This window comes from Melampsora larici-populina (genome assembly GCF_000204055.1).
Source record: "Melampsora larici-populina 98AG31 unplaced genomic scaffold MELLAscaffold_66, whole genome shotgun sequence".
Lineage (NCBI taxonomy): Eukaryota > Fungi > Basidiomycota > Pucciniomycetes > Pucciniales > Melampsoraceae > Melampsora > Melampsora laricis-populina.
The window spans coordinates 464,861-485,628 of record NW_006768830.1 but is presented as its reverse complement, the minus strand read 5'-3'; the positions used below and the strand labels follow the sequence as shown (position 1 = coordinate 485,628).

The window sequence follows — 20,768 nt, the reverse complement described above, 5'->3', positions numbered from 1 at the left end:
AAAGTCGTGGCAATAATGCATGACGCCTAATTGGCATCTTTGTTACCAAATATGTCGGGAGTGTCTCCAGTTCGAGCTTTCACGAATCGATCCTCTAAGTTGCAATCAATTAGTTATAGATCTTGGCGTGCTATCACCACACTTGCATTTCTCGTACCCACACAGGTCATTCACATAAATGAATCATTTGAACCAGGCTACTCCGTGGGCCCTTCCACTTCAGTCACCCTTGACCTCCCATCATGCTAGCCAACCGGGAGGCGGGCTTGGCTGCCGCCCCCTGCGGATCCCGGTCGTGTTTCATCTTGCCAAACTTGCAGCCCTTCGTGAATCGCCCGAGACCAATTGACGGGGACTACGGGGTCAAATGCTAAATTGGACGCTTCTCGATGTTTTTCGCTGGAGTACTGTGCTGCGCAGTTGATCACAAAAGAGTTGGTGTCAATGTGCTGAACCGCCCACACCATAACGGAGGATGTTTGCCGCTCGATTCTTTTGCGATGGTTTTTGGCAATTGTGCATTGCGCTTCGTGACAGTTGTGTTGCAGGTTCAGGATACAATCAACGTTCTGAACATTGTAGGACAGTCGTCGAATTCGTTAATTGGGTCACGGGAACAGTATGGAAACAAAATCCTCACCTTGATATTGACGGCCATTGTCTCTTCACCTACTAGGAGCTCGCGCATCCCATAAAACTCCAGGATGTTTCCCAAAACGCATAATTTGAGTACCAGCAATGTGTGCCCCTCGCCTTTGCCATCCGGCTTCCATATACTTTGGACACGCCCTATATGACCGGACGTTTTGAGCCGGAATGTGGAAGAACCGGATTAGAAGAATGACACCGTACATCATTGTTTTGGACACACACACCAGCACAAAATCATTCCTTTTGACCTTTTGACCACGCCTGATATTGATGCTTTGGTACTCCGTCAAAGTCAGGAAATGCTGACTTGTTGACAACACATCCGGTCGGTCGGTCTGAAGTTCACACACGCCTATACTTTGGGGGTCAGTTGGCCATAGTGCGCGGGAAAGAAGCTGCGAGATCTCTTACGTCCAATCACCAAAGTAGGCTCCTCTCCTACTTTGGGGTCCAGACCCAACGCCTGATGCAATTCGGGTACTGTCAGTAACAACTGTCGCAGTTTTGGACCACCAAAGACCCGGGTTTGTAGCTCAACGTCAAAAAAGGAAGAGTTTGAAACCAATAATCGCATCATCAGTCGAGTGTTAAAAGTGTTGGCAATGTCTTGACCGGGACTGTGATGATTGGAGTGAACCGAGGCGTGTCAAACCACGCCATTAAACGACTCGAACTTCTCGGTAGCAAAAAGGGAAGCGGGACCGAACCGCCTGATCGAATATTGAAGGTGGACTAGCATATGAACTTTTGGTTTATTCACCCAACGCGCGTTGAGTGACACTAGGATATTCAGGAATCAGCCAATGTGGATATCCAATTCAGCCAGATAGGTCGTCATATTGGGAATTTCGGTTTGAAAGATATAAGAGCTCAAAACGCATAGAGAGGACCACATGGCCCGCTTGCGTTCGGACAGATATTCAAATAGTACAAATGGCATGGTCTGCAACACCGTTCGGAATTCCTTGCCGACCAGGCTTTGATAATAAGTCACGAATACGTTTGGTTGGATAGGCGGGACCTTCAATCCTTTAGTGTTGACTGAGCGCCATCAAGCCGAAATATCATTGTACGCTTTCGAACCGGGTTTGATGTTGCCTAACTCTTTCATGGTGTCTCGGAATATATACTTGGCCATCCCTAGTAAAACCACATGTAAAAGTTCAACGGGGGTATCGAGATGCCCATTGAAACCTGCGCCCCCCAAGTGCTAGCTTAGAAATGTTTGACGACCGTAGTACAATGACGGATCACTCACCTTTCAGCCTTAAGAACGGGTTGAATATGTGCTCTCCGTATTTTTCATTCAACTCATGACAGACCTTCTCGACCTCCGCTGGTGGCAGACTCTCGTGAGCCACATTAACCGTTTTGGTAAAATGCTCATTTAGCGTGTCTTTCACGCCAAATTCACAAATTGAGGCCTCAACTCGTGTCTTGTTGTTGCGCTTTTGGGCCAGCTCCCAGATGTATTTCGTCTGTGCTTTTGTGAGATTCCAATCCCGCGCGGGTAACAGGGACTACAATCACGTAAGAGCTGTGATTTAGGCTCAGGTTTTCAAAGGGAATGTACATACCTTATTACCGTTTGCATCGACACCTAGAAACGCCCGGACATATCCTTCGGTTGCTTTTTCCGCCATCTTTGAGGCGGAGAGTTGACACATCCGACAAGGGGTCAACGTGTTTGCCGGGTTGAGCGTGTTGGTGACCTCGGCATGCATGGGTGAGTCACCGAGATGGCACAGAACGACTGGCATGACCCACACCTCTGCACCTAGGGAGTGGTCGTATGCGCTAAAGCCACTTTCACTGTGGTTGCTGCGAAAGGCCAAAATTTCGTTAAGACCCTATATGAATAAGATTAAATAATAGAGTGTGACTTACTTCAGGTCATCCACGACCTGGTCAAATAATTCCAACGCGGTAGCGCAGTTCGAGGTTGCAAGGAAATGGACATTGTATTCTTGATTGGATAAGGCCGGAGGTAATCCTGCCAGGGTGAAGTATAAACACATGTGTTTATTCCATTTTTTGGACACGTTGCCCGACGTATCATCTGAGTATAAAGTGATTGGGACGTGGCGTATCACTTTACCTCCGGCCTGGGTCCTCCTACTGTTTCGAACCGGATGGGCCGGACGTGCCATATCGTGGGGATCTGAAGGGACCAAAAGTGCAAAGTTTCAATATTGGTGATTCAAGAAAAGGCACTGAAGAGGTGAAGGAGACACTGACGATACATGTAATTACCACAAAGTGCACTCAGCAACACACCATTATCGAGCTCAATTTCAGGGAGGGTCTTTGAAAACTCGGAACAGCTAATGGTGAACATTTCGTCTGAATTGAACGCGGGTTCCTCGGGAATCAATATCTTCAGTTGTTGAGGGTTTTGTGGATCGGGTAGCACCAGAGCTGGCAGACACCTGGCCATCTGGCGGCCGTCTTGTTGGAAAAAGAACGCCGGAACTACAAGCTGCTGGGTTCGCAGTTGCACCGGCTCATAAATGTAGTAGTGACGTTCGTTTTGGATTATCATCGGGACTCGTAGTTGAGGGCAAAACTCCTCTCGCCACTTTCTAGACTGCGACAGCCGGTTTATAGGCTCATCTTTTGTGAGCTCTGGGACGAACACCAGATTAGGGCTGACCAGGGGGTTGGCCAACTCCTGCAAACAGACAGTTGATTTTAATTCATCAAACAAATGACCGACATTAACAAGGATGTTACTCACATTTATGATGACATTCTTTATATCCAACCCAAAAAGGGGATTACCGCAAGGGCTTGTCCGTTCACGAGTCTGTATGCCTAAGTTCTTCTTCAATTGCTTGACTAGGGCTCTCAACGAGCCCCATTCTGGAAGATTCACATTGACAATTTGGAGTATCGATTGTATCCGCTGGTATTGGGTCCGTGATAGAAGATTGCAAGTTGATCCGATCATCAATAAAGCCACGACATGCTACAACATATCTAGAAGTTAGTATGTTGCGAGTTAGTGCGGCCGATTCTTTTCTCGAACTCACCTCTACCTTTTTGAAAGGATACCACTCCGCAGAGTCCTGGACTTGAACTTTGGCAAGATCTTCTTCTAGAAGGTCGTCATCCAATTGTTCATCGCACTCGTCATCTTCAACTTCATTTGCAAGTGCTTCGAAAGCTTCACGCAGCCGGTCAAAATCCATTCCGCCATCCGAACTGTCCGATTGCGCATCGCCCGCACTCCATCCAAGGTCAAACGGGTCAGGTTGATCAAGATCGAGTCCACGGAGTTGTGTGAGGGGCGACAGAGGGGGAGATGGTGGATCGGAAAGTTCGATGTCAACGGTAGAATCAAAGCGTTGGTTGACATTTGCCAATTGCGGTGATGCAGATCGTCGTCTATCTTCTTCCAAGCGCTGACGGTAAGCGTTATCCAGGTCGCGTTGAACGATGAATTGCTGTACTGCGTCCAGATGAGCCTTGGAAGAAGCATGAGGGTACAACGTCCTCATGCTGTGTCCTCCTGGGCAAACACTGCAACGATATCGCGTCGGCCCATGACGTTGGGGGTGTGATGTCATGCCTGCTGGAATGTGTCAGTAACGCATACGAGTTTGGACGGGTCGTTATTTCATGAAGGTGACTGACATGGTGGTGAAATAACAGAACGCGGAATGAAATTCTACGCGCTTGAGCTGATGTTCACACCTGGACAGACAGGTGAGATGATTGAGCTCAAAGACTCGAAAAGACTTATAAAAGATAAGAAGGGCGGAGAGAACTCGACGCCTTACCTGGACAGACAGGTGAGATGATTGAGCTCAAAGACTCAAAAAGACTTATAAAATATAAGAAGGGCGGAGAGAACTCGACGCCTTACCTGCAACAGAGCAGGAGTAAAAGCAAGCGGAAAGTTCTGAGTGAAACTTTTCCTAACGGTCATATATATTCCAAGTAAACATAATAAATGAGAGAAAGATCGAGTAAAGAGAGCTAAGTATTCACCTGGACAGACAGGTGAGATGATTGAGCTCAAAGACTCGAAAAGACTTATAAAAGATAAGAAGGGCGGAGAGAACTCGACGCCTTACCTGCAACAGAGCAGGAGTAAAAGCAAGCGGAAAGTCTAGCAAGGAGAGGTGAGTGTTTGATGCGGTATACAATGTGCTGGAGGAGAAGAACTTACTCTGAGTGAAACTTTTCCTAACGGTGAGGAAAAGAACTCAGAGTCAGAGAGAGCATAGGTATATAAGAAAACACACAACGAACAAGCAGAGAGAAAATTTTTGACAACGAGTGTGAGCTAGCCCAGAAGGGAAATCTAGATAACTACTGGTAACACCTAACGCTCAATGCGGATCAGTATTGCTCCCAAAAGGTACGTTCTTCCATATCTATACCACCCTTGAAACCACTTCACACCTGACCATTTCATCCTTCCATCCTTCTCCTTGCTCGTGATGTACTTGACCATAACTACCTTAAAACCATACCTAGGTTTTTACCATAACACACCCCCTCAAGTTCATCACGAGATAGTTTTCATACCCAGGAGCCTACGTAGACTAGCAAATTGAGACGAGCCCAGAGGCTTGGTGAGGAGGTCGGCGATCATGAGATGTGTAGGGCAGTGTTGAAGTACTAGTTTACCGGCTTTTACCACCTCACGGATCCAATGATAGTGGATCTCGATGTGTTTCGTTCTTCCGTGAAAGATGGTTTTGTTCGTGAGGTGTATTGCACCCATATTGTCACTTTTGAGGATTGTTGGATTCAAGTCTTCGTAACCTAGTTTAGACATCATTGTTCTCAGCCATAAGAGTTCCTGACCGGCTTCTGTAATTGCGCGGTATTCAGCTTCAGTTGAAGACAGTGCCACAGTTGGCTGAAGTCGGCTACGCCAGGATACAGCACCATTAGCAAGTAAGAACACATAACCTGTGGTTGAGCGTCGAGTGTCTTTGTCGCCGGCCCAGTCGGCGTCACACATGGCTTGTGGACAGTGTTCGCTTTTGAGGCCTTTGACGGAGGTAGGTGCGCTGCTTGCTGAGTAGATGATGCCCAAGTTGATTGTGCCTTTGAGGTATCGGAGTACGTGACATGCTGCACCCCAATGTTGAAACCCGGGCCAGTCGAGGTGTTGAGAAAGGGTACCTACCGCATGCGCTAGGTCAGGCTGCGTGCACTGCGACAGATACATCAGTGAGCCTACCACGCTACGATATGGGAGTTTCCGGGACGCGAACTCTTCAATCTCGTCCAAGTTGGGTTTGAAGAGCTTGGTGTTAGGCGGGAAAGGAGTGCTAGCAGGTTTCACCTCAGTCGAGTCAAACCGTTCAAGTATCTTGCTGGTGTAGGCTTGTTGGTTGATTGAGTACATGAAGTTGTCTTGACGTCTGATCTCGATACCCACAACAGTTGAGGCTAGGCCGAGGTCCTCCATTTCCCAGCGAGACGAGATCTCCTTCTTGAAGGCAAGGATATCATTACCTGTGATTGCCAGGTCGTCTACGTGAACATATACGGCAGTGAACACATTCTGCACTCGTCGGATGTAGATACAGTGGTCAACTTCGCACTGGATGAAGCCCACACTGACGAGGAACTCTTCAATGTCGTCCTGCCAGTACTTAGGAGACTGTTTGAGTCCGTACAGAGATTTAAGCAACCTACAGACCTTCTCTTCTTCACCGGGTACTTTGAAGCCTTCGGGTTGTTCCACGTATATGACTTCGTCGAGATCGCAGTTAAGGAACGCGGTCACTGCATCCATTTGATGTACCTCCCACCCGTTGAACGCAGCGATAGCAATCATGAGTCTTAGCGAGGTCGGTTTACCGGTGGGTGCGAATGTGTCGAAGTAATCCTCGCCCTCTACCTGAGTGTTCCCCATGGCTACGAACCGTGCCTTGAACTTCACGGGATTGTTGACATCTGAGGTAGGTTTCTTTCAAAATAGCCACAGACCACGTATCACATTAGCAGACTTGGGTCGATCTACCAGATACCACACCTTCTTGTCGTGCATTGCCTGGATTTCCTTCTTGCAAGCCGCCAACCAGTTTTCACCTTCGGGACCTTTCACAGCCTTAGAGAAAGATTTAGGAGTGTCGTCAGTAGTGAGCACCATGTTGCAATTGGGGGTAATGCAGTCGAAGTGTTGATGTCGATCCCAGGCAGTCGATATAGAGGATGACTCCAGGCCTTCACCAACTGTTACGGCAGTGTACTTAACCGCCTCCTTGACCCTGCCCGACCTTTGGGGGTAGGAGGTTGCGGGTGGTTCCTCAACGGCAGTCGATGGTTCGACAGTCGGAGCAGGTGTGTCTTGGGGAACTGGCGAGGTTTGGGGAAGTACCTGGTCCGGAAGAGTCGGCGGTGCGTGATCATCATCACTTTCATCATCAAAGTACTTGATGTTCACGCATGGGTTGGTAGGTGTCAAGCTTGTACTCTCTGCCGGAGCGTCAGTCTTGGATGAGTAAGGGAAAACATTTTCATTAAATGTAGCGTTGTGGGTGATGATGAGCTTCTGCGAGGCTAGGTCAAAGATCCTGAAGTTGAAGTTGTCCTCCTCAAACCCCATGAGTACACCCTTGGAGCTGACAGGGTTAAACTTCGAACCACGTATTTCTTTTCTGATGAGAGAAAACGCAAGACACCCAAAGACCTTGAGGTGGCCGATGGAGGGTTTCCGGTAGTGCCATGCTTCAAACGGTGTCTTATTGTCCTTGAGAGACGAGGTTATAGTTCTGTTGGTCAGAAACACGGCGGTGTGGCAAGCCTGAACCCAGAACCTCAGGGGCATAGAGGACTCTATCATCATTGACCGGGCTTTCGTGCTTATGGTGCGATTGCCTCTTTCCGACACGCCGTTCTCTTCAGGTGAGTAGGCGGCAGTGAGATGAAGGGTGATGCCACGTTCACGAAGATAATTCCCAAGGAGATCATTTAAAAACTCACTCCCTCTGTCAAGGGTAAATTGTTTTAACATCTTACAGGTCTGTCGTTCTGCAAGGGCGATGTAAGATCTGAAGACATCATAGACGGATTCTTTTGATTTGTCTTTCAAGAAGTAAATATGGCAATATGAGGAAAAATCATCACAAAATAACGCATAGTACATTTCATCTTTGATGCCTTTCACTCGAATGATACCACTTAAATCAACATGTACGTTTTCTAGATGACGTGTAGCTCGAGGTCTAGTGGAGGAGTGTGGAGTTTTATGGTTTTTAGATAACGAGCAGGTTTCACACTCTTCTAGTTGGGTGATAGAGCTAGGAAGACCATTCACACTTCTATGATTGCACATGACTTTAAGATAGCGGTTACTCAGGTGGCCTAGACGACGGTGTTGGAGCATCGAGAGTTCTTCAGCTGATGTCAAGGACGAAGCGATTTCAGAGATTGGACTCACTGGTTCAAGTGAGACATACATCAAGTTGTTGGACGCGAAAACTCCGTTGAATAAAGCTTCACCTTTGTAGATTAAGGAGAAACAGTTCGGGTCATTTGGGTGTATAATGACTTGGACACCTTTACGAAGCATTGCACCGCCGGCCAGTAGGTTTTGAGCCAAATCAGGAACGAACAGGCTGTTGTTGAGTTCGAATAGCTTTCCTGACCCCGATTTCAGTTTCACAGTGCCCGTGGAATGAACTGCCAATGAGACATCACCCCCAGCAAGTTTTAACCTCTTGGACGCATTGTCAACTTTCACCATGGATTCGGCCGCAAATAAATTGTCGGATTTGAACATGTAGTGGGTGGCGCCCGTGTCATACAAGGCCCACTGTCCACCGCTTTCGCTGACGATATTAGCGGCAAGAGATTCTTCTTCAAATACGGTGTGAGAAGATTCAAACGTAGTGGTGGCTGAGTTTGACGCAGTGATGTCTTCACTCTCGGGTTCATCGAGATAGATGTGAAGCGACACAAACGGATTCGTAGAGGCGACTGATACACTTGCGGACGGTAATGAAAGTTGGCGTATACCTGAGATAGACGAAGACAGAGAGGAGTTCTGAGGTCGACTGAATACCGGGTTGTTTCGCTTGGCCTCCATTTGGGCTATCCACTGATCGCGAGCAGCCTTGTTCCGGGGTTTTGCGAAACATTTCTCTGGGGTGTGAGTAGACGAGATGCATTTGTTTTCCGTGCACCGTGGCTTGTTGCGACGAGAGTTTCCACCCCCAGACTGAACAGCAGAGGATGCGTATTCAGTCCTGCTCGCTTCCACAAGGGCAGGCGTGGTAAAGCCACCATTCCTTGCTTCGTAATCGATGAGGTACTGCATGACTCCTTCTCGAGTGAGAGGAACCACATGGGCGTAGATATTCTCAGAGACGTTTTCAGAGATTCGGGATTTGACAGTTTTGATAAGTTGTCTGGCGGCTTGCGATGAGGTGAGCTTTCCTTTGTATTTGGCATAGTCCGCGATGAGGTTGTTAAACTTGTCGCAATGAATCTTGAATGAGTCTGTGCTTAGGATCTTCATGTCGTTGATGGCATCTTCGATGGTTTGCATACCAGCCTCGGAAATCTTCTGATGGTGATTCTTGAGGAAGGTCCAGATAAGAGAAGGTTCGTAAGCCAGATCATCATCGTCATCGCTATCGTCGTCTTCATCGTCAGAGTCTTCATCCGAGCTTCGGCGTAGTTTCAGCATAGTCTGACATCTAATTTTGTTATGACTATCCATTAAACCCAGCATCCATATGGACACTACCAATTTTACCTTCAGGTGTTGTTCATCAGACAGAGTGGGAGCTTTGAAGTCCGATTTCGTGAGGTATTTGTGAAAGTCGATAGCCTTCAACGCTTGTTTGATTTCGATGGCCCAATTTGGAAAGTTTCCGTCGGTGAGCTTGGTATCGATACCGTATTTGGCTAGTACCGAGGTCAGCTTCTGAACAAACTGCTGGAGCGGAGTTCCGAATACTTTGGCGTCCTTTTCATTGGGAAGTAACCCTTCAGGATTTGTGGTTGACATGTTGGGTACCTCAGTATGAGTGTCTGATTGAGTGTCGTCAAAGGAATCGGATTCTTCGCTCTCGTTATCAGTGAGAGTAGGATCGGGCGATGAAGGTTCGGGGTTTGATGGCATAAAACTCTGGACGATGGACGGATCGTTGGATAAGTCGAGATCGAGGTTCAAGTCGAGATCTTATGGATCTCTCGCTACCATGAAATAACAGAACGCGGAATGAAATTCTACGCGCTTGAGCTGATGTTCACACCTGGACAGACAGGTGAGATGATTGAGCTCAAAGACTCGAAAAGACTTATAAAAGATAAGAAGGGCGGAGAGAACTCGACGCCTTACCTGGACAGACAGGTGAGATGATTGAGCTCAAAGACTCGAAAAGACTTATAAAAGATAAGAAGGGCGGAGAGAACTCGACGCCTTACCTGCAACAGAGCAGGAGTAAAAGCAAGCGGAAAGTTCTGAGTGAAACTTTTCCTAACGGTCATATATATTCCAAGTAAACATAATAAATGAGAGAAAGATCGAGTAAAGAGAGCTGAGGAAAAGAACTCAGAGTCAGAGAGAGCATAGGTATATAAGAAAACACACAACGAACAAGCAGAGAGAAAATTTTTGACAACGAGTGTGAGCTAGCCCAGAAGGGAAATCTAGATAACTACTGGTAACACCTAACGCTCAATGCGGATCAGTATTGCTCCCAAAAGGTACGTTCTTCCATATCTATACCACCCTTGAAACCACTTCACACCTGACCATTTCATCCTTCCATCCTTCTCCTTGCTCGTGATGTACTTGACCATAACTACCTTAAAACCATACCTAGGTTTTTACCATAACAGGTGGGAGTGGTGGTGTCATTTGAGATGTGGTGATGGGATCCCTTGAGAGATCGGTGACTTGTGCAAAAATCGATTGTGAGTCTTCATGGCTGGTCGCTGGGTATTTCGGATACTTGGCCCCGGGGCGATGACTGGCCGGCTGGCGGTCGACCAGCGGCCTCGCTTGGCCAGGTGGTCAAGCTGGACCGTCAGGCGGTCTAGCAGGGCGCACGGCAGGCGGCCTGCATGAACCTGGGCGACAGGCCGTCGAAGATTGGGCTCAAGAACGCTCCGCAGTCCAGATTTGGCCGTGACCATTCTCTGATGGGAGTCTGGCGATTTTCTGATTCGAAACCCTCCCGTGGTGTACTATTTCATGATTATAAGTCGTTTGCTCGACAAATGCTCTTTTGTTTTTTTCCCCAGAAGAAACTGAAACCAATTTCTATTCTTACATTCTCATTTTCTTGATATCTCCTATCCTCGATTACATTTACCAATTCCTTCTTCTTAGTTTCATTTTAAACCCTCCTACCCTTATAACTTCACGTTTTTGCTTTATCATCATCCCAATCAATTCCAGATGGCACCAACTCAAAGTACTCTGCGATTTGATTCAGGCTACGAGACTGACAATAATGGCCCACGCCGTTCAGGACGCATCACTACTCCTGCACGTCTAGGACCCGGCATGATCTGTCCCCCATCTGACAGCCGACAATCCCTCGCTTCTTCAGCCTTTACCTTTTCTCTTACTAACGACAGCTTGACTGACAAGGGAAAAGGAAAAGGAAAGAGCAAGCGTGCTCGATCCGAATCCTTTGCTGAGCCTGCGATTGACTCAGATGCCGAGACCGACACACCTGAGATTGTCAGCGGACCAACTCGAAGAGTGATTCCTCCACCACGACGAATTGGTGTAGGTAGTTCGAATCAAGGGACATCTAAGGTGTCAAAGAAGACCTCTGCAGTTTCTCGGCGCAGGGATGAAGCTGAAGCCGAATTGGTAAGTTTGTTTCTTTATTCCAAATCACCCCAATTGATGTTGTGTGCTGAATCTCTTGCATCATTTCAAGGCTTTAGCTGCTGACGCTGGAGTCGAACCTGATCTCAATCAAGACTCGGATGAAGAGAATCGACGTGTTCGTCAACGAATTCAAGGTGCGAATGGTCAAGAAGTTGATGAATATGACCCACCTGTTATATACTTTGGGAAACCGTTTTGTCGACCAAATGACGTAAGTTTCTTTTATTTTCATCATTGTTTCAATGAAAACTACTAATGAACACTTTTTGTGTAGGATCCATCTGGTCCACCCTTGACATTGAAGTGCAAGTGGTGCCACAAAGAGGTCCGTATTAGTGGCAGCTCGAAGTCAAATCTTCGCTGCCACCGTGATGGTTCAAGTCAGGCTGGTAAAAACAACCAAGGCTGCCCTCGTCGGGACCAAGCAATCCGTGCTGGTGCAAAACTCCCGCCAACTCGAGCTGATATCAAGGCCTCTAAGATTCGCGATCAACACGCCCACTCCTTGGACAACTTCCTCCTTCCTGTTCCCAAGTTTGACGGCCTGGTGGTCAATCAAATGATCAGTTTATGGCAAATAACCAACAGTCTCCCTTGGACCATCATTGAGCACCCTATGTTACGCGCAATCCTCTTGTATCTTTGACCGGGTATCCAAATCTACAAACGAAAATGGTCAGCAGAAGAGGCCAAGCGTCTCTATGTGGGCCTGCACAAAAATGTCATCAAAGAACTTAGAGTATGTTTTTTTTACTTTCTTTCTTTCTAAAATTATTATCCCGTCTCTTTAAATATCTCTCAAGTTATTATTTTGGTACTGACCAATCTTTTGTCTTTTGACCAGTCACTTACAAGTATGTTCACGTTGATCCAAGATGTATGGACAGTATCTCGCAATCGACATGCCTTCATCGGAGCGTTAGTTTCATACGTCAATAAAGATTGGAAGTTTGTTGTTCGCCACCTTTCCCTCAAGCTCGTCGCCTGGCATCACAAAGGCGAATGGCTGGCCGCACCAATCGCTAATGTACTCAAAAAGCATAACTTATGCTCAAAGATAAGTTTCATTCTTATCTTTTCACTTCTAGTTTCATTCTTATCTTTTCACTTCTATCATACTTATTGTTTTTTTTCTCTCTAGCACATGGTTGCAATGGCCACCGATTCGGGTTCCAACAACCTGACCTTAGGTAGGGAACTTCAGCGACAATGCATCGAACACGACCCCACATGTCATTGGAACTCAAAGACGATGCATATATTCTGTATCTGCCACAAGACTGGCCTCATTGTCCATGCAGGACTTGACGCTCTTGGGATTCCACCTAAACGACACCGACACACCACTCTTGCGAATTTCCCTAACATTGACACAATGGAAAGTGTACCTGAAGAGGACGAGACTGTTGTGATCAACGTTGAAGATCCTAGGAGTTCAACCCTTGAAGATCATGAGAAAGATGAAGATGATCCTGATGTGGACCGCCTCCTTGATTCAGAGGACGAGGAGGATCCTGAGGAGGTCCTTCAGGAATGTGGGGAAGGCGACCAAGAAGACGATGAAGATCCCAGCCCACCTCAAGTGACTGCAACACATGCGAAGAAAGGTCTACCTAGGACTCGAATGGCCCGATTGATTAGAAATGTAAGTATTCAATTTCACTAAGCTTTTGTATCTTCTCATTTATGAATTTTAAACTCACATCTATTCTTGTTTTAGCTGAACATAGTCAACAAGAAACTCACTCGATCAGCAGCCTGGAGGGAGGACTTTAATCGTCGTCGTGCTGCCATGAACAAGAGGCGAAAGGAAGATAAAGAAGGTCCACCTCTTCTTGCTCTCCTAGCCGAGTATGGTATTAGGTGGAACATCGAGCTGGATCGCTGGGAATGTATGTACGCAGCCCGAGATGTGAGTTTTCAGATTCAGTTTTCAGATTCAGCCGTTGCGTTCACTATGCCGCAGGATGGAGGGCGATGGGCCAACTGGCTGTATGGTCTTACACGAGTACTCTGAACTTCGGTCATCTCTTAATGACCGTCTCACCTTGCTCTTGGATGACGATCAACTATACCCAATGATCAATGAAATGCTTCGACGAACGACAATCTATTTAAATGAGGCTATTGAATGCGACTCACTGGTTTTGGCGACAATCTTTCACCCAAGCTTCAGGCTAGGTTTCTTTGATTTCACTTTTGAAGACAATTCCGGTTTGAAAGAACGTGCCGAAAACTTACTACGCGCTCGATACCACGACCGTCAAGCAGAATTTGCCCGCAAGACAACTCCAACCGACTCAACCAATGCTGATGATATCATTGAAGTATCGGCCACTTCAGTGAAGAAGAAACTACCCAAGGTGTTTGATCTTTACAAACAAGCCAACACCTCAAGTGATCTTGGGGAATTAGATCGTTACTTACAAGGGTTGGACCCTCTTAGTTGTGATAATCCAGAAGACCTCTTGAACCCACAATGTGCTTTAGATTGGTGGAAGGTCAGTCTGTTCTCTTTTTTCATTGACTACGCGTGTGCAAAACACTGATATCAATGTGATATCTTTCTTTGGTATTTGTATGACACAGGAACATGGGGTCAAGTACCCAGTTTTGTCAAGTCTAGCTCAAGACTACCTCAGCATAACTGCCTCCTCAGCCCCTGGAGAGCGATTGTTTACTGTTGCTGGGCAAGTTTGCTCGGCGAACCGAGCCTCTATGCGTCCGCGATGTATCGAGACGTCAGTTGGCAGTCGGATGTGGACTAGGCAAGGGGTGCCTTTGCCTCGATCGTTTAGCAAGGTGGACAAAGTGATTGATTACATTAATAAAACAAAGGGGGGCAAGGGTGTCTCGACCTTAGATGTTGATGGGTTATAGTGTCTTCTAATCCTTTTTCACTATCGTGTTATCTTATATGTTATGCCCCTTTTTCACTTCCCCAACATCTTTATTATATGTTATGCCCCTTTTTCACTTTCTCTATGCGTATGCCAGGAATCAAATTTTTTGTTTATTTCACAGCGCTGCTCCGCTTTTTTGCCCCAGTCAAGTTGCGCTTCGAATCGCTGCTGAACCCAAAATTCAGCAGCCCGCTCCGCTTCTAGCCATTTTTGGTTTTCAGGAGCGGGCACTAAAGTTACCTATTTGAGGTGACTTTAAAGATTGTTACGTTATCGCAAAGCTGGGAAAAAGCTTTGCGTAGCGTAACGAGCCAGCCTTGGTGAGGTGAGTGTATGCGTTGTGGGACGCGTCAACGTAAACGTCTTTGCAATTTTGACGAGGTAACTTTGATGAACTGCTGTTCTGGATGAGGCAGTTTTACAAACCATACTCACGAAAATGCGTTTCAATCCAGACTCAGCTTAAAGATGTATTAAAGATGTATTGATACATAGATATTTGCAAGACACTGGGCCACCCAAGCTGAATTTCCTTTCACTTACACAGTTGCAATTATGACACTTTAGGATAATGTAACCTGGGCCCTACATACACACGAGAAGGAACATCCAATGATATGTTTATTTGTACAGCCCCAAATACACTTGGTAGTTCAAAAGTTTTTTTTGGAGGGCTTAGATCAAGATATTCATACAACATATCAAAATGTTGATTAAGTTTTTTGGTTCCAAGTGCTTCATTTCTGTACAAGGGGAGCAAATTTGAAGGGTGCGCTCGTCTTTGTGTTTCTAAGCATACCTCACATTAATCCCAACTGTCGAGCACGTTCCGGATTCATACCACCAATCAAACCAGGAGGCGGTCCAGGCGGTCCGGGTTGATTTGGTTGATGACCAGTCCCATTGGGCATATTATTGCCAAAGGCGTGATGAGGAGGTGGAGGAGCTGATGAATGATGTCCAAGACCGGGAGGAGGTCCGGGTGGACCAGAGGGAGGCGGAATACCATTAGAATTCAGGATCGGGGGTCCAGCAAAACGCATAGGGGGTTGACCACCATTCATCGCATTAGAGTTACCCCCGTTCATCAGGGCTAACATCGCAGGAGGGAATGGTGGTAGGTTTGAAAGTGGTCCACTCCCTGGTGGTCCTGGAAAAGGTCCTCGCACTATTTGAAACAAGAGGAAAAGTATGGTGAGACTAAAGAAGCAAGTTGAAGATCAAAGGTATATAATTCTGGGGTTACGCACTCATTCCTGGTGGACCTGGCATATTTCCATTCATTGAACCTCCTCCACCCCCACCGCCACCATTTGGCCTCGCGGGATTCGAGCCACCGCTCTCATACATCCGTGTAATTTCATCGATGATGTTTTGGGCCTTGTCATGACCGAGAGCTGAATTTTATAGGTGTGGTCGCATGACAAAACAGAGTTATCATCAGTCATCATATTTACATTCCTAGTGAGAGTCACAAATTCTGAAGAGGGCAACCGACATGAGTAATAATCCCGAACGTTGGTTAAATGATTCCGACCACTGTTATGAGCCTTTCGAACTGAAGGACTAAAATCCATGTGTAATTAGTTTCGGTTTCAAATTAGACTCTTCATAATCTGAGACCAATAGGACAAACCTTTCGCTGACGAGGAAGACGTCTTTCAGACCGAGAGTCGAAGAAAGCCACAAACGCGAAAGGTGAACAATAACGGATCAGATCAGTCGGGGGTAAAAACTACTGATATGGAAAGAGCGAGACTTGATGGGTATGAAACTGATATCTTCATGTCTGAATTTGAGAAGACGTACCACAGTAGTCACAGTAATATTTGCCCATTTTCTATCCGATCTAAAAGACTAGACTTGGGTACGTTCAGGCCAATATGTTTTCAAGTGCTCGGGATTGAAGTTTGGTGAGTTGCGAATATGATAAAGCAATCGTAAGGGTTTGTGAGTCGATTGTAGCTGTTCGAGTTCTGCGTTGTTCTGGTCTGTGGTGACCGCTTGGCTTCAATTTCCTCCAAGCGAAATTTGTGTACTATCGGATAGTACTGGGGCCGTGATCCGGGATAGCCATCCGATTTCCGGTCCCCCGACCACCGTCAACCGTCCACGTCGCGAGTCTGACTCTGAGGTTTGGCTGAATTTGAGACTCGAGAGACCTCCTCTCACTCTGACTCCTTTGACCACCTGGTGCTTTCATCAGCACTCCTTCCCTAGCATCCAAAAATTATAACGAAGTGGAATTGATGATGATGGCGACCTGTATTATGCAGTATTGGTCGGTTTGCGTTCGGAAATGGCCAGTGAGCCGTCGCTCGGATGATGCGCCTCCAAAGCCATCTTTGCGAATGATTCCCACGCTCGTGTCATGAACCAAGCTGATCCTTGCATAAATGAGACTCGTGCCCTCTTTGTTGGCGCGCGGTGTAACCAGGCCAGTCTCACTCACAATGTTTGCCTCAAAGACCGCGGCTATGCTGAACTTCATCATCATCACAGTTTTTATCGGCTTATATATTTCAACCGAGCAATTGCACTTTAAGTTTCAACCCCGCCATTCGATTTCACCTAATCTACCTACAATCAAAGAACTCAAACCCAGGATTCGATCAGTTTAAGAAACCTCACAAAATCAATGTCAGCCTCAAATCAAGAACAATTTTTCAACGATGAGGAGACAACAGCTCTCAGGAATTTTTGGAAGCAACTTTTTAGCTTGTTGGGGTTGAATCCCGCTAGCGAAAAGTCTTTGCCCACCAGCAACGATGGCGCTCAGTCGATTATCTCACTCCACGGACGCGAGAAGTTTGCAGAAGCGTTGTGGAATTTCACTACGGTGCGTGTTTTTGTTGCAAAGGATACCACCGTCCCGCACTGGCTGTCACATTTGTAGCATTTCAAAGAGATCTATGATCATTGATGTAAACTGACCAAGGCCAATCGAAAATCTGCAAAATCATCAGGTAGACGATCCTGATTATACATGTATCAAGTTCGTTCGCGCTAGAAAACTCAATATAGATGAAGCTATCACGATGCTAATTGAATGCTTGAAATGGAGGATCGAATTTAATGTAGAATCTGTAATCTTCAAGGGAGACATAGGATTTATGTCCGAGAAAGGTGAAGATGGAGATGCATTCACTAAACAAATTAGTTGTGGAAAGACATTTGTACAAGGTTTTTCTAAGATGGGTGGACCTGTTGCATACGTATTTGCAAAACATTACAAAGCGGGTGAACAAAGTCCTAAAGCCATGGAAGGTAAAACCTTTGGTCTCTTCATCCTCTCCTGCAGCCTGATTGTGCATCCACTTTACTAACACATTGATGCCTTTTCATCCCAGACTTCGTCGTTTATGCCATGGAAAGTATTCGAATGTTTACTATCAATCCAAAGTCCAAAATCACTGTGGTCATCGATCTTGCGTGCGTTTCAATTCCCCTCTTCGTCCAGATTCTGTCAACTGATGGATTGAAAAACCTCGTTCAGCGGATTCGGGTTGGTTAACATGGATTGGAAGGCTACGATGTTTCTGAACAAATGTCTGGAAGCTTATTACCCTGAAGTCAATTTAGTTTCTCTATCCTCCAAACAAGATATCGATGGCTGATATGGTGTCTCTCTTATGTAGTCCTTACAAACGCTGATCATCTTTAACGCTCCTTGGGTCTTTCATGGAATTTGGAAAGTCATTTCATCTACCTTGGACCGTACGTACGCCCCAAATATATTCCATTGGAAAAGTATATTGAATTTACTTCTTGGATGAATTCAGCTGTGGTCCGCTCGAAGATCACGATGACTAAATCTGTCGAAGACATCCGAACCCATATCGACAAAAGCTATTTACTTGAAGACCTTGGTGGTGATTCAACTTGGAAATGGTGTTACAAGGTTCCAACAGCACGTCCCGAACTTGAGGATAGCAGGAAACAAGAACTTTTATCGCAGAAAAAAAATCTAATCGATCATTATGTCAAAGTGACTAATTCATGGATTGATGATGATTCTGTTACCAATACACAATTGAGGGATTTCGTTGCATCAATGCTTCGCGTCAATCATCTGTCTCTTGTAAGTTTTATTGATCATCAATCTTTCAAAAAAATGTTCTTGAGATTCATTCTTCTTTGATAGGATCCTTTCATGCGCGGTAAAACGGCGTATCATCAAGAGGGCAATATTCGTGAGAACGGCCAAATGGGTTTTCGAACTAGCCATACTTCATCACAGTGGGAATTCTCAAAGTATTATACAAGCAGAGATGAACTTTTAGATAAGATCAAGCGATCTCAAGACAATTTCAAAATTCAAAAGGTTGACTATCCAATTGTTGAATTTGAGCTTTGATTTATTGAATTCATCCTTTGCGTGATTATCATTCTAGGTTGTACTTTACTAGATCATATACCCATCGTGTCTTCTCTTTCATATTATCTTGATACATCGCGATTTCCTTTCTTCATCTTAATTTATTTCATTTCGCCAGGCACTCGTGAGAAACTCGGATATGTATTAATTAAATTCGCCAATGATCTCCTGAGGCGCACTCCTTTGAACCCAAATGCTGCATCTCCAACTCGCGAAACTCCGCTCAATGGCATGCTCTTTTTGAATTATACCTGGTGTGTATTATGAGCTCAAAATGAAATAGAGTGCCATGTATATAAGGGCACCTGACATTTTTAGAAGCTGTATCAGTTGTTCTTAAGGTGATCCGCAAGTGCTGATAGCTATCCATAAGTGTGTGGGTATATTAGCAATTTACTACAACTTGATTGATCAAGATTCATCACCTTGATGCCTTTGTGTGATTAGATTGCACACGATCAATTCAGAAAATCCATAATTAAACCTGATCTTTGTAGGCACTCCTGGGATACATAATCTCACTGTAAGGTCGTTGATATCTCGACCTTCACTGGGGTTATCAGATCTCTAAGGCCGTAGCCAGACTGAACAATCACCAAAATAGTATTCCTAGAAGAAGCCTGAAAACACCGTACTATCAATAAAAGAACTAAGAGAAAAGAGAAGGAGGTAAAGAAGTCCTCCTGGGGGAAGTAATACCTGAAAACACCGTACTATCAATAAAAGAACTAAGAGAAAAGAGAAGGAGGTAAAGAAGTCCTCAAGAGAAAAAGAGAAGAAAGAAGAGAAGACGCGCTCCTAAATAACTCTACACTACTAACACTGTAACATCATGTAATCCCATAACATCCTGTTAATCTATCCCCATACGCCTTCCTTACACTCACCATGAAGATCGCTTGACATTGAGAAAGTGTGATTATCTACATGCTACATTCACAATGTTTTCTAAACATGATAGAAGAATCCTAACTTGCATTCAAAAGAAAAAAGAAGGTTGAAGAACGATTTTATAAAAATGATCGAAGATGATCATCATGCTCAGGAATTTTCTAATGGGAGGAGTTTAAGGAATCGTGTTTTGAATTTGAAAAATGAATATAAGCATCAATCCCAGACAAAGACTCAGAATAATCAGGAGAGTTCACTCGGTCTGTAAAGGTGAGATTGTAACTCCTGAAAACTCTAAAGGAAACCAAGGGATTTTTTTTATAAAATCAATGCTGCTTGAATTGGAGGAATTGATAGAAGGGACGGTAGAATTGGTCCTGGCTCGGAGGGATTCTTCATTTCTTCCCAAGGGATACCTTTCATCCAAGGGTGAACTTGGATCGTTTCAAACGAAGGCTTAGGCCAGTCAAGTTCGAAACCCACGAGCCAATTGATGAAATGCCGACAGAGATAGTCATCGATACAATCGGGAAATGAAAGACGGAATTTATCTGACTGAGTTTCAGAGCCTTGTGGGTACAGAGCAAGAAATTTTCCTGTGATCATCTCATAAAGCAAACACCCTAGAGCGCACCAATCTTCATCAAAGCTCAAAGACATAGCAAGTGTAAAAGGTCTTTCCACCTGAATCTTAGCGAAACCGAAATCGGTGAGTTTGACATGACCATTCGAATCCAATAAAACATTTTCCAGATGAAGATCTGAATGAGATACTCCGCGAGCGTGAAGGTGTCCAAGGGCAATAGATAGTTCTGCGATATAATACCGAGCTTGAATGAATGGTAAAGGAATAGGCAGAGAACCAAGAGTACCTCCCCTCATGAGCTCAAGGATAATGTAATAATGTCCTTCTTGATAAACAGTTGTTATATGATCAATGATGAAGCGACATCCACTACCAATTTGGATTGCTGACACTTCTTTGGCGATGAGTGGTGGTAGAGGTGCGTGTAGACGAGAGTGTGAATGCTCGTGAATCATTTTGATGGCACAATGAGTTCGGTGTGTCAGTGAATAAGCTAACCAGACAGATGCATAGGCTCCAGAGCCGATTTTATTG

General features: G+C 45.5%; 4 protein-coding genes across 4 annotated transcripts; 2 read left to right on the top strand and 2 right to left on the bottom strand.

Annotated features, from left to right (window-relative positions):
- Positions 1–11,032: 11,032 nt before the first annotated feature.
- Positions 11,033–11,732, top strand: MELLADRAFT_94154 (uncharacterized protein; the record flags this gene model as incomplete). The annotated part of the gene is made up of 2 exons (XM_007416948.1): positions 11,033–11,455; positions 11,526–11,732. 2 exons carry the CDS (start codon positions 11,033–11,035, stop codon positions 11,730–11,732), a joined length of 630 nt encoding a protein of 209 aa, XP_007417010.1.
- Positions 11,733–15,063: 3,331 nt separating this feature from the next.
- Positions 15,064–16,334, bottom strand: MELLADRAFT_118240 (uncharacterized protein; the record flags this gene model as incomplete). The annotated part of the gene is made up of 5 exons (XM_007416967.1): positions 15,064–15,547; positions 15,630–15,776; positions 15,878–15,945; positions 16,016–16,037; positions 16,189–16,334. 5 exons carry the CDS (start codon positions 16,214–16,216, stop codon positions 15,180–15,182), a joined length of 633 nt encoding a protein of 210 aa, XP_007417029.1.
- Positions 16,335–16,949: 615 nt separating this feature from the next.
- On the top strand, positions 16,950–18,948 carry MELLADRAFT_50630 (uncharacterized protein; the record flags this gene model as incomplete). Its single annotated transcript, XM_007416909.1, has 7 exons — positions 16,950–17,218; positions 17,346–17,646; positions 17,730–17,811; positions 17,876–17,951; positions 18,018–18,096; positions 18,162–18,460; positions 18,524–18,948. 7 exons carry the CDS (start codon positions 17,018–17,020, stop codon positions 18,734–18,736), a joined length of 1,251 nt encoding a protein of 416 aa, XP_007416971.1.
- Positions 18,949–19,966: 1,018 nt separating this feature from the next.
- MELLADRAFT_94151 (uncharacterized protein) lies at positions 19,967–20,689 on the bottom strand (the record flags this gene model as incomplete). The annotated part of the gene is made up of 1 exon (XM_007416947.1): positions 19,967–20,689. The coding sequence occupies one exon, from the start codon at positions 20,687–20,689 to the stop codon at positions 19,967–19,969; it is 723 nt and encodes a 240-aa protein (XP_007417009.1).
- Positions 20,690–20,768: the final 79 nt, after the last annotated feature.